The 13,076-nt window shown below is 33.5% G+C and overlaps 2 protein-coding genes across 4 annotated transcripts in view; both read left to right on the top strand.

Moving 5' to 3' along the window:
• milt (trafficking kinesin-binding protein milt) overlaps positions 1-13,076 on the top strand; it is a 28,701-nt gene that overhangs the window by 9,028 nt on the left and 6,597 nt on the right. For 2 of the 3 annotated variants that reach the window (XM_066286868.1, XM_066286852.1), the window contains 4 exons: positions 4,472-4,576; positions 11,635-11,739; positions 11,791-11,867; positions 11,919-12,168. In XM_066286868.1, the coding sequence (XP_066142965.1) occupies positions 11,817-11,867; positions 11,919-12,168 (301 nt within the window). In that variant the 5' untranslated portion in view covers positions 4,472-4,576; positions 11,635-11,739; positions 11,791-11,816. Of the gene's footprint in view, positions 1-3,269; positions 3,389-4,471; positions 4,577-11,634; positions 11,740-11,790; positions 11,868-11,918; positions 12,169-13,076 lie in introns of those variants that run through there. The other variant, XM_066286860.1, reaches the window with a different exon arrangement.
• On the top strand, positions 5,286-6,551 carry LOC136341840 (zinc finger protein 385B-like). Its single transcript, XM_066287198.1, has one exon. It carries the CDS (start codon positions 5,581-5,583, stop codon positions 6,034-6,036), a length of 456 nt encoding a protein of 151 aa, XP_066143295.1. The 5' UTR covers positions 5,286-5,580; the 3' UTR covers positions 6,037-6,551.

Here is a 13,076-nt window from a genome sequence, read left to right as displayed (position 1 = left end):
CCAAGTGTGTAATATTGAGATGCAAATCTTAGTAGAGATCTGTCCACTCATTTATTGAGATATTATATTTCGCTTTTAAACTGTTTTCTATATTGAATTACATCTTAAATATACGTTGTTTTAATTCCATATCGATGCGAAGCTAATTATTAGTTCATACTCGATTCGAAATGGTCAACCGGTATCGGCAAAATCCTGTTATCGTTTTATTGAAATCTAAGAGAGTGCTAATAAATCAATTTTATTAGTAATGAATTGCTATATAATTCTAATTAATAAATAAGAAAATGGGGAAAGCATGGTCTTGAAATTATTACTGAAAAACCCTCAAATATTGACAAACTAATGTTTTCTCAGTTGTTAATTGCACTTGGACCGCAACATTATTATAGATGATGTCAGTTGTTAAATTTACACTTCCATCTGGTCAGGTGCCAGTTTATTTTTCGATTTAAGTACACCCGTAAAGTTCCCCTTAAGTCCAGTAATGAATTATGCAACTTCAGATATGTTTTTACGTTGTAACGAAAAAATATTAAAATTTTTCGATTAATTATGGCTACGTTGATCATATTCGACACACTTACCAGGTATAGTTGTAACAAATAAGAGAATGTTGCCTTATAGGCACACTTTCTTACCGGCAGAGAAGTAGATTGTTGTATATTATGGTTTGACAAACGGCCATATTCAAATTACCCATTCTAAAATGTGAAAATGAGCCTTTGGACTCCATTATTCATCATCAACATTAAAGAGGCCGTTTGTTGCTTGTGACAAAAATGCATGCAGATAAAAGTTTTGGAGTTTATAATTAGCTATCAATTGCATTTTGCTTAGGTAACGAGACTAGTAAGTTTTGATGTAAATATTTTTAAATCATTTAAGAGCGTTAAGGCGAATGTCGAAACAGTTATGAAGCGCACCAATGACGTGGAAATTAACACTCTCATAAGTATTTCAAAGTTAATCAGATTAAAACAGCGACTAAGTTAATTGTAACAAATTATGTCAATTTGATAAAAAAATATTAATAAATTTGGGATGTTTCATAGAAAAGAGATGATCTGAGCGATACTTACAGCACTTTTTACAATCTTAAATAGCTATCCTAACATACATTTGTGAACTACCCGCCATATTTACTTACTAAAACTTGCTTTAGAACAATTTCCTCATAGTTCCAAACCGGTTCTTAGTTTACATTATCAGGAGAACTGTTTGTTCTCTCATACATTAATCGGTTTCATAGTGCTATCATGTTCTGGTGCAAGCATCACTATTATAAGTTCTTTCATGCCTATCTTTTACATTTCCCCATTGTGTCAAAGATTCCCAGGGTATGTGCTCATTTACCTATAAGATAATTATTTTACTTTCCAAGTCAACAAACCAATTATTTTTTTTTACAATGCATTATTAATATTTAATGCGATTATTTTGTGTAAACGTCGGCTTAAGTTGTGCTGTGGGAGTTTGTGCATCCTTGGTATGGACTAATGACCTATGAATATTAAAATATGAGGTTTTTTGTAGAGAATCCCTAGTAGTATATGGGTCATGACCTACATTATCCTTCGATGTAAGCTATAAGCTAATACAGTTAGCAAAGACAAATATACAAAAGTTATTACCAGAGTTACTAACGGCCCAACTATTGTGAGTATTGTTAATATCATGATATTACTAGAGTCACAGGTCATAAAGACCAAGGAACGCGAAATGTTTATAATCAGTTAATAATATGACGGATTTGTCAAAACCGAAACTGTGTGCGCAATTTTAATTCTTGAAACTGTCCGAAGGCCACTAGTCATCGAATTATTCGTCAATATTATGAAGATCTGCGACTGTCTACCAGATTGTCAATAAGGTCCCGTTTGTTAACTAGCAAGCAGAAATTTAACAATGTGTCTGGTGACTGTAATAATTTTGGTTGTTACCGTAGAAAAGCGTTTTGTTAACTCTGAAATCTGTAAGAGAAAAGGAGCTGCAAATGGGCTCATGTGGAGTCAAAATCCAGAAATGGTTTAGGGCTAATAGACCAGTCCTGACAACTTTACCAGGAAGGTAATATTAGTCGAAAAATCGAAATGAATAGAGTGAGTTTCGTGGTGTCCATGGAGATCATCTTCAAGATAAAGTTGACAGTGTATTAATCTAGTAACACTTAATATTGGATATTGTAGGTTGTAAACGTAAAATAATATAAACATATAGAATTTTTCAAATTAAAATCGCTCTTTTTTCTAAATATTTTGAATTTAATTATTAATATATAGGTTGAAATTATTTCCTGCATAACAAGAAGCCATATAAAGAAAGCAGATTTTTTTCCAATCTTTGTACTGTAAATTTTAAACGTACTGTTAATGATATTGTAATATAGCTGCCTTTAATAATTAATATATTAATTAATTACTAATAATAATTTATACTTCCGATATATATATGCATTGTTGCACTTAATTTGGTGGGTACTACTTAGACCAGAATGAAATCACACACAAGGCATGTTAATTCGTTTACGGTCAATAACGATACAAATATTAAAAGTTTTTTTTTTTTTCGCTTTATTACCTCGATATCTAGGCAACCTTGGTAATTAATAAATAATTTCTTGTAAAATTCTTATTCAATATTATATTTTTATCGACTAGGCGAACTAGTGAACTGAAACAAAAAATATTGAACCTCAACTCCAGATTAAAATTAATGTTTTCCTTTAAGAAAAACGACTGCTATCCATCAACCAAACCAAACGTTAAACTTTGATCCTCATAGAAGTCTGCTGCGAGCTGAAAACCTGGTTATATGTAAAGGTTCCTTTGACATTGAGATATTTGTTCACATTCTGAAGGCAGGATGAAAACATAAGCAGATCTAATTTTAAGCATTTATATTTATTTTTAAACTTTCGCAAATCATCTGCTGGGCAGCAGGAAGTACAGTTTAAGTAATGTTGCCATTTTCATGGGTAAATTTTAAGTTACTTTGATTGATTTGTGCCTATTGCATTGATGAAATTAATGTTTTTATTGGTCGTGCCGATTCGTGAGTTTAAGTTTGTGTAAAATTGAAGAGAAATGTGAGCAGAAGTGGGTTTTGCCTATAAAAATTGCGGTAAGTTCAGAAAACAATTTGACGTGGATGGTGTAGACTTTTTACAATTCCTATACGTGAAACTTGCTACAGATAAAGAAATTCTTAAAATATTTTTATCGCATAATAAAAGTGTAAATTTAGAGTGGGCTAAAGCGTTATTTTTTTTCACACTCGCCGATAACCGTGCAACTATGCGATACACTGGATAAGATAAAGGTTTTGCAGCTTTAAGTCTAGTGTAAGATAAGACTTCAACATTGTAGCATGTAGAATCAAAGGCAGGGTAAGTTTCTCGATATCTATCTACTCTTACAAGGATGAAATCCTGCTTTTATTCGGCTTATTGTCTCTCGCCTCAATCATATCTGTTCTACAAAGGTAGAAAATTGCTATTATCATACTCAGATGGTGTCGCTTAATGAAGGAATCCAAACAAAAAGTCATTAGTCTCATAGCAGTTTTTTAAAGGTAATTGTAATGAAGAGTTATCAACTTTATTACAATGAACTTTTTCATGTGAATCTCCCACGGCTGATAAATGCTAATATTGTGAGAAACAGGTCCGCTTAGGATCTGTGTAAAACCATACTCTAATATCGAATTAAACTCGTTAGTGTTGTTTTGCATAAAACATTAGCATAATTTGGGACAAAATTGTGTGTTTAGAATTAATGACTGTTGAAAATCGGTTTTTCGAAACGTTTTGTGTTTCCAATAGAGATAAAATTCTCCATTTTGTGTAGGCTTCCACCGGGCAAATGTATTTTTGTAAAACCATTTTTAATTTAAAAACACATTTCTTGTGGGACCGAAAAAAATTATTGGCTTGGACATTTTAAACAGCACTTTGGACCGATTTATTGTTATACAAGAGCTTATTCGATTATATTTTTAGTCCACTTCCGCTTATCCAAAGCTGTTGCCAACAATTAATGAACTCAACAGTCCTCGCCATAATTAACGATCTGGAAAAAATCCCTATTATGAAAGATTTCGTTGCTTGACCACCTAAAACGCAATAAAGTCCTATTCTTTTCTAATGAATAGTGCATAAATAATTACTTTCCAGCCTAGCTTATTACTTTCTATGCCGCTTTATCTCGGTCTTGAGTAATTTATTGATTAAATCATACCGTGCATTGTTTGCTGACAGTTCCGTGGTTTTTTTATTAATCGTAGATTTGCAATTTTTCCCATCATACAAGACGGATGGTTCTTTGTCTAATGTTTTCCCATCTAGAAGGTACAAAATATTCTGCGGAAACTGTTATATTTCTAATATTTACATTTGACAACTGTATTTTAAGTATAAATTCTTGTTTGTTTTAGAGAATTTTTATATGAACTCTTCCCGTTTTTGTTTTAGAATTGTGCAGCGGCGAATCGCTTCCTGAAGTTGAGATAATCAGCCTTTTGGAGGAACAAATTCCTCAGTATAAACTGCGAGCTGATACTCTTACTGAATTCGGAGGTAAGTTCTAGTATTGTGGTTGCCATGTCTGTTGAAGGAAAACTTAAAACTTTGTCTTTTGCTCAAGATACTCCGTTTATGAAAGGAGATCTGGAATGTACGCGTTCTCGCAAAATGCTAATTTAATTTGGATGTTATATTGTGCACATGCTTGAAAGAGTAGTAGAGATGCATATATGGTATAAACGGTGTTCATGATGCTTGTTCCGATTTTTGCGGAGAAATATACCAATGATAGAAAAGTCTAATCGTTTTCATAGATACAGGGTGTATTTGAAGATTTTCGTGTAGAATAACCATGTTGGTCGTAGACAAATGACGAACGCGACGTTGTCATTTTCATTGTCGTTTCGGCGACAATCCTCAGTGGCCTTAGTCCTGATTCTACAGGAACACATGAGAATGAAATTTTTGTGCGATAACATTTTTTTTACCCAAGACCCCAAGACACAAAGTTTGTTGGTAATTCTTCCAAAAAACCGACGTTTTGTTTTCTCGAACTTCTTTGGCGGTTTCTATCTTTTTCGGTTTGAGAAACTTTACGGTTTCCATTTAAAAAGGGTACTCGATATTTTTGCACCATGACTCGCGAAAATGTCTCTTAAGCTACAAGAATGGATCACAATTCGTTAGCTTCCATAATGTGACATCTTTTTAAAATGATGTCGCCTCGTTGAATAACAGCATATACAATTCATCAAGTACTATTTCAAACTGAAGAAAAAAAAATGTGTCTGGAAGTTATAGACACAACGTTCATATTTGCAATATCAAGAACCTAAACTCTGAACCAACTGTAATAAGAATAGCAAAAATTTCTAGTCAGACCCTGGTGAAGTGGCGTATCCTAAAGGGCACTGACAAAAACGTATTTTTTGCGCATTTTTGTTCTTTGCACCGCACATACTTCTCCCAATAAATACCGAAAATTTATACCAATACTGACCGTTCGTTACTCGAGTACTGCCCAATTTAAAATTCTTTCAATCTCAAATTGCCACAAAATGCTGGCGAATATGCACAGTGGTATCCAGGATGTGCCTGAAGGCTTCGTGGACGTTCCCGAAGAACCTGTCCTAAAAAAAGGGCTTGACCATGGCCTGAACACCCAGATTAGTACTGTAAGTAATACAAGTGATGGGGCCCTATTCTGCGACATCTGCAATATCCGCGTAACTAGTACCAAAATCCTTCAAAGACATTTGGAAGGGCGGAAACACAAGTCCAGAGCTGAAAGAAGAGGCAAAACGTTCCATTGTGACATTTGTGATGTGACCGCCAATAGTGAAATTCAATTGAACATCCATTTGTCCAGTACCAAGCACAAGTCACGTGTGGCCAGAGAGGAGTACAAGGAATTTTTTGACGTGTCTGCATATTCCAAGAGCATGTACGTTTTGATGTTCGCTGTATTTTGTATCATTTTGAACCTGATTATTTTAGTTAAAGTCGCCATGTAGTTTATCTCTTCTTATATGCAAGTTTTCTTTCACTATGAAACGCGACTGTTTTTTAGTGCTCTTATGAAAACTAGCATGTTTTATTACCCCATTCAAATAATATTGGTGATAACATGCTTTTAAGTGTCTGGTTGTTTAATACAACCAACCTTTATGTTAGTTTCCAGTTGTATTTACGTTGGTTCGTTTCCATTTTTGTTTTAGTGCTTACGTTAAGTATTTTGCAAATCAGCTTCTAAAATTTGTATAATTAGTTGTATCTTTATTTTCAAGGTACCCCAAGGTAGTTGAAAATAAGTAGATTTTTAGAAATGATGTCAAACGAACACACATCTAGTTTATATTACATTATTTTGTTGCTTTTATCAGGTTTTTGGCATATTTAGTGCCTGCATGTTAACAATATTTTAGATAAGTATTTTAAATGCATCATTTGTCGGTTTTGTTAAGACATTTGTTTTTTTGTATTTAATATTTCTTCTTTAATGTCTTTAATAAAAAACATGTTTAAAGAATATCAAGAGGTTTTATTTTATTGGCTCATATAACGGCTTTCGATTGTGATTACGCGTGATGATTCATGATCGATAATACAGCAGACGTTTGCGGAAAACGGGACGCAAGACCGGTTTAAAAAAAATGAGAAATATGACAGTCGGTCTTGATCTTCGACTTAAAATATTTTCAGTAATGTACCATTACGGACTATGTAAAAAGTAGCATCAACTGCAATATATTAAATGGGACACCCTGTACCCACTTTCGTACATCTTTTTCATCTCTTGTACCACATTTCAACGTCCTAGATGAGTGACCTAGCTCATCCGTTATTTTCTTACCGTTTTATCTATCATTCTGTAAACATTGCGTTTTTGATTGTCGTTGCGAAATTTGATCTAACTTTTGAAAATACCTGACTTAGTTTTTACATCATTTGAAGATATAAGCAAATTTGACTGACCTAAAACTTTTCTTCTTATTTGAAATTAACCTCAACAACCCGATGTGTTTTAGTGATCTGAAAATTTCCATTTGGATTAGTCAATTGACCTGAATTTTTTCCTGTCGATTTTCAAGTGATCTTAAATATTTTCTATCGAATTAGAATGATTAAAGTCAGTTGAACTCGCCTTATCTTTTTCAGTTTTATTTTTTTAGTATCCTGAACTGAACTTCAATTATTTCTTTTAATTTCAATGTAATCTAAACTTTTAATATTTTCCATTATTTCAGTTTTCCAGCATTAACTACCGTTTTAACCTGATTTATATTTAAAAAAAAATTGCACACGAACTAATTCCCGTTATAGTAGAAAATTGACAATTGTATAATCTCTGTTGCGATTTACTAATCGTAGGTAAACAGCACTACTAGTGGTTGTTCTCCTAACTACATGTATGACTAGTTGCCTAGTAAGCATATCCGGTTTTGTTCTAGTTTTACGGTCAGCTTAACTTAAATGTAAATGCTTAATAACAAGCAAAGGGCGACCATTTAAATAACACCCCAAGCGGATATTGAGATATGAGGGGCACGTCTTGAATAATTTCATCTGTTATAATGTGTTTTCAGTCAGGTGTTATACGGTAAATAGCAAATGGCATAGCTAACGCCCTGTGTTTACGGTTCATTGCCTTCTTCAAATATTCTTTTTTTATTGGTTTCCTGTTATTAACACACTCTTTATTTTTTTAGCACTTTTAGATCCTTCTTAATTTGCGCATCTCTCTTGTGGACATAATTCCTGTAGTCATCATTCAATCACTTCAAATATATTTATCCCCAATCAATATCACGGTAGTCTGTTTTATCTGCAGGTGCTTGAAACCAACAATGACTTTGTTGGTTAATAGATAAATAGCTATGGCATATAATTTCTATTGAACATATGTCACTCAGCGCTTATGGTAAATTTTGTGGTAAATACCATCTATCCATAAGTGTATTCTTAAAAAGGCCTGATGTAAAAAAGTAACGAAATATTAAAAAATTGGACATTTTAATTTCCCAATTTTTATCCTTAGGAACCTACGACGCAATACAATTTTACGGCCATTTTAATGTTATTTGTTAAAGATAAACATTTTAAGTTTAAAACATTTCAGATTAAATTCGCAATCCACTTTTATTGCTATCTATGTCTTATCGAGCTTTGAATATCCTAATATTAGAACTTGCCATTTGCGATAATAATATTGTTCTTAACCTAGATAATTGTCTTAACATGTAGTACTTACATGTTTACCGTAATGATTGGCAATAAAATTTTTATTTTTGTCCTGCATTTTGAGCATGAAATTACAACATCTGATGTTATATTTGAAGTCAAAACATTAAATTCTTAATAATGAATGAAAGAAACGCGGAATCCACGAGAGTGCCTTTACCACGTATAAGGCACCTCGTGGGGCCCGTCACGACCTGCCGAAACGAAGTTTCGGTACTCCCGCGGAATTCAAGATGTTAACCAATCTAAGGGGGGAAAATACCTAATCTCTCTGGACAATGGTATTGGCTATCCCGAGCACTATATTCTGGCACGCATCCCACGATCGATGAAAGCCCGTAAGGCACTGTTTCAAACCTCAAGATCGTTAAAACATACTCGTTGCCCGGAACGCCTTTACTCTCTATAACCAGTTGGATTGTACGCCGTCAATATCTTTAGTCCAATTTTGTCATCTCATGGCGTATCAGACAACAGTACGAACTCTCATGTTAGAATGACAAATGCTCTAATTTGGAACACTGTGGTGTGAGACAGTCCCTGCAGTAAAGTGCCTTTTTCACCAGTACCGGCATATACACCCACAACCAGTCAATCCGTCCAACCTAAACCCATTGCTGAACCAGCCGGGTCCGTGACGGACAATATCTGGATAGGCATTTGTGCTCCAGTCTTGGCGGTGACGATTAAACTCTCAATATCCGTCTCGACTTTAGACCCATTGTTCTGGCCACGTGTTAAAGTTTTTATTTATTGATAATATTACATAAATGTACAGATTATATATATAGACATGTTGATAAACAAAAATGCCCTGAATGGATAAGTGAAAAACAGGGAAATTGGTCTACCTACGTTACCTTGAAGATAACGTATTTTTAAGGTGATGCGAAACAGATAAATACTTGCGGAATTATACCAATTATTTAGTACATTAACTATCTTAAAAACGTAATTAATTGTATCTGCAAACAATTCTATTAAAACGGCGTTTATCTCGGTCTATGGAACTATAGTGTTTTCATGGCGAACTGGTAGGATTTTTTCAAAATTTTTCTCATTTTTCTTAAATCCAAAATGGTAGTTTTTCGTATTTTATTGGCCAACGTTTGTTGGTTTAACTGATTGGGGTTATTACCTTGGTCGAACAAAAAAATATTTTTACTGGTTCTCTGAACCATAAAGATCTTCGTTTTCCTGTAATCACAGAGCAGCAATTACTAAATAATTTTTACCAATTTTGCGGTAAAATATTGGACAAATATTTTCAAGGCCTTTAAGTAGTCTTGCATTATGTCTAGGCAGGTAGCTACAGTACATTTTTAGCTTACGTTTGTCGCTTGTTACTGCGTGATTATTTTGTGCGTGAAAACAATAATTTTTCACATGATGTCTAAAATGTGTTTGGATTTACTAATTACGTTGGCAAAAACATGGAAAAAGAGTATGTAATGTTCAGTGAATGTTTCTTTTTTATCTTTAAGTGTAGATAGTTTTGTGTTAACAGGCAATAATTATTTGTTAAACGGTTTTTGTGAACTTAACCACATAGCTACGAGGTAATAGTCATGCAATAGAATTGTTTATGTAATCGGAGTAACCATATTATCATGGGAGCAGTATTGGCTGCTCGATTCTAATCCAAAAAACACAAATTAGTCCTGTGAATGTCTAATGTACAAACATTTTTGAGCGATCACACGTCCAATAGACGAACCACTTCTGTCCACAGTAAAAAGATGTCCAATAGATCGTCCAAATGTCGCTGTTGCTGTTTTGTTGTTGTAAGTGTTCTGTTGTTGTAACTGTTTTAACTGCATCTAAAATGTCCATCCGAATGGCTATAAATTAAGAAATATGGAATGGACTTGGCATTATCACATATTTTGACATTCTGCGCCATTTTCTCGGTTTGTTAATCGCTAGTATTTCGTAGTATCGTGTGAATTATCTAAAATTTTATTTCATTCATGTTTGCAAAAATGCAGAATGGGAGGAGAACCGAGGAAAAAACAAGCCCCCAGCTATAGGCATGTACGTGCCTGGGAAAGGAAGTACGTATTGCTCTCTCTAAATAGAATAGTCATATCAAAGCAGACTAATTCGGTAATAGGACAATCCAAGCCTTATTCTCAAATAAAATGTGTTTTCGCCGCAGGATCCAGAAAGAGGAAAGAAAATACTATAAAGAACCAAATTTAACCTTTTAAAAAGTGTTAGCTCGTCCATGTCTTTCAAAAAGTTTGTTCAGACGAGAGTTGTCCTTAAAATTCTAATTTATGTTGGTTTGCATTTATTCAATGAGATGTTGAAAAAGTAAAAACGAGTTCCGTTAGAGCTTCCGCCGTAGAATTCAGTGATGTAGTCTGTCTTTTCCTGCAAAATATGGTTTAATTGCAATAGTCCCAATCGTTTTCAAAAATGCGATTTTTTCATTTAATTTCCTCTTTAAAAAGAAAATTAAATTACATTAAAAATTCATTATTATAATTGAGACTTTGGTGAGTCTGCCCTCAGCAGCTTCTTCGTTGGCATAAAAATAATGCATACGAGCGTAAAAATAATAAAATGTGAATAAATTATACAATAATGATATCAGCTTCACTTTACTCTGATCCAGAAATCTGATTCCAAGACACCCTAAACCTGTCAATATTAAACAAAGCAAAGCAAAGCTTAAAAGTATGTGATTTCAGAAAACAATACTTTGCAGCAATGTAAATATGATGACGTGTGGTGACTAATATTTAAAATTTTATAATATTCTTTAAACAAATTTGAATCCTTCCAAAGAAGGTTTTTTTTGAAATCTTGAATTGAATCCGACCTACATGCATTTTATGAAATTAGTAAATCCCTATGTGCAATCATGCGGAAACCTCTTAGTACATTCTCCTCGAAGCAAATTAAATATAAATGTGAATTAATTTAACATTTTAAATATTTATATATAGACTATATACCGTTAATCGCTAATGCGTTTATATACTTTATTGCTTCATCAAATTTGCTGTTCTAATCGAGGGATAATAAGTTCTCATGAAAAGACCAACGTTATTTCTCATTATTCTCTCCAATATGCGGTTTACAACCAATGATCTAATTTCCCCTTCGAAATTCATAAAACCGACATTATCTTCAGTTAAAACATTTTTGTTCGAATTTGCAGATATCTTGTCATAAAACGTTATAAATGAGCTCCTTTTGTTTACTTGGGTATAAATCAACCTCGTTTAAATTACTGTTATTTATTTAAGATTATTGTAAAATAAAATGCATCCATGAATCTCTATATGTGTATTGCGATCATATTAACACTGTCTATTTTTAGGCAATATTTAAATAACTAACATTTGTTAATTTTTTTCCAGGATACGAAAATCAAGACTGGTTCATCCCCTCCCCAGCACTTCAGGTTGACGAAGCAGATTTGAAACTGTCCCCGGATCAAATCCGAGAAACTCTTAACTATTTTCGTAAGTTTTAATTCATAACAAATTTCCCAAATTATTAGCTTTTTCTTCTAGTTCTATGTAGTGACCGTGTGAGCCAAATGACAAAAACTTACGATGATATAGAAGCGGTAACGAGGCTTCTAGAAGAGGTAGTTATCGCAATCAGCACGTTTTCGCAATTTTATGATAAATATTTTTAGAAAGAAAAAGACTTAGAGCTAACCGCGAGGATAGGAAAAGAACTATTACAGCAGAACAATAGACTTGAAAACACAGTCGCCTCATTAGAAACAGACTTAAAAGCCGCATATGAAAAGATCACGCAGTTTAGCCATGAAATTCATAAGAAAACGGAGCTCATTCAAATCCTCACAAACGACATGGACGAATCTACTTTTGAAGCAGGGGCGGCTGGAAAAATTAATCTGGAACTTATGCAGAAGAGAATTGGTGAATACATTATTAACCACAAGTGTTTATCATTTTTTTTCAAGCTTCCATCAAGAAACTATTAATACTGCGAACCTCATTTCCGTCAGAATGCATTCCATTAAACAAAAGTAATCACATTACATATGAGGTTAATTTTAGCAGAACATTCTCATTAAAAAAAATAAATAAACATGAGGTTGTTTGAGTGTTAAGTAGAAGTGTGAGATTTTGGTTTTTGAAAGTATATATTCATATTAAAAATATTTCACGGTTCCATACACATTAGCAGAGTCTTGCAGAATTGGGTTGAATTAACATATCTGAAGGGTAGTGTGTTATTTAGCAGAGTTACCAACGATTGTATAACTGTTGGCTTTGCTGAACAAAGACAATATTAGAGGGCACCCTCAGCTGGACAGAGCCGTTAAGTTCGGCCTGTAGTGGGATTGTCTCAAATGCATTCGCCCTCTCACTTAGGTGTCTAGATCACGTAGCCTTTTTTAATAATATTTAAGAATAAATCCAGCCAAGAACCTGCTTTATAGCAGCGATAGACGTGGACCAATTAAACAATTTTCCCCTGCACATCCAAATGACTTTCGTTTAATTTTATTCGTGGGTTTACGCGGGCTATTAATACATTCTAGTTATAACTAGCCACAACCGCAAACTTGTTATTTCACAATGGTTAGGCTTCTTTCTTAAAACAAATTTAACGTGATATTCTCACTGTCTCTAATTTAAACTAGACACATACGTACAGGTATCCTTTAAACCTACTAACGATTTTGCTGAAAAAGTGTATTTTATTGATAATTTATTGTGGTTATTTATTTACAATGGAGTAACCTTATAAGAGGCTTATCTCTTTAAGTTTTGATAATGTTGGCTAATGTTCTCTGTGGGAATGGGTTGCGAAACATGCA

This window comes from Euwallacea fornicatus, chromosome 1, assembly GCF_040115645.1.
Source record: "Euwallacea fornicatus isolate EFF26 chromosome 1, ASM4011564v1, whole genome shotgun sequence".
Taxonomy (NCBI): domain Eukaryota; kingdom Metazoa; phylum Arthropoda; class Insecta; order Coleoptera; family Curculionidae; genus Euwallacea; species Euwallacea fornicatus.
Note: the sequence above shows the minus strand (reverse complement) of the source record. Positions and strands in the feature narration are given on the sequence as shown.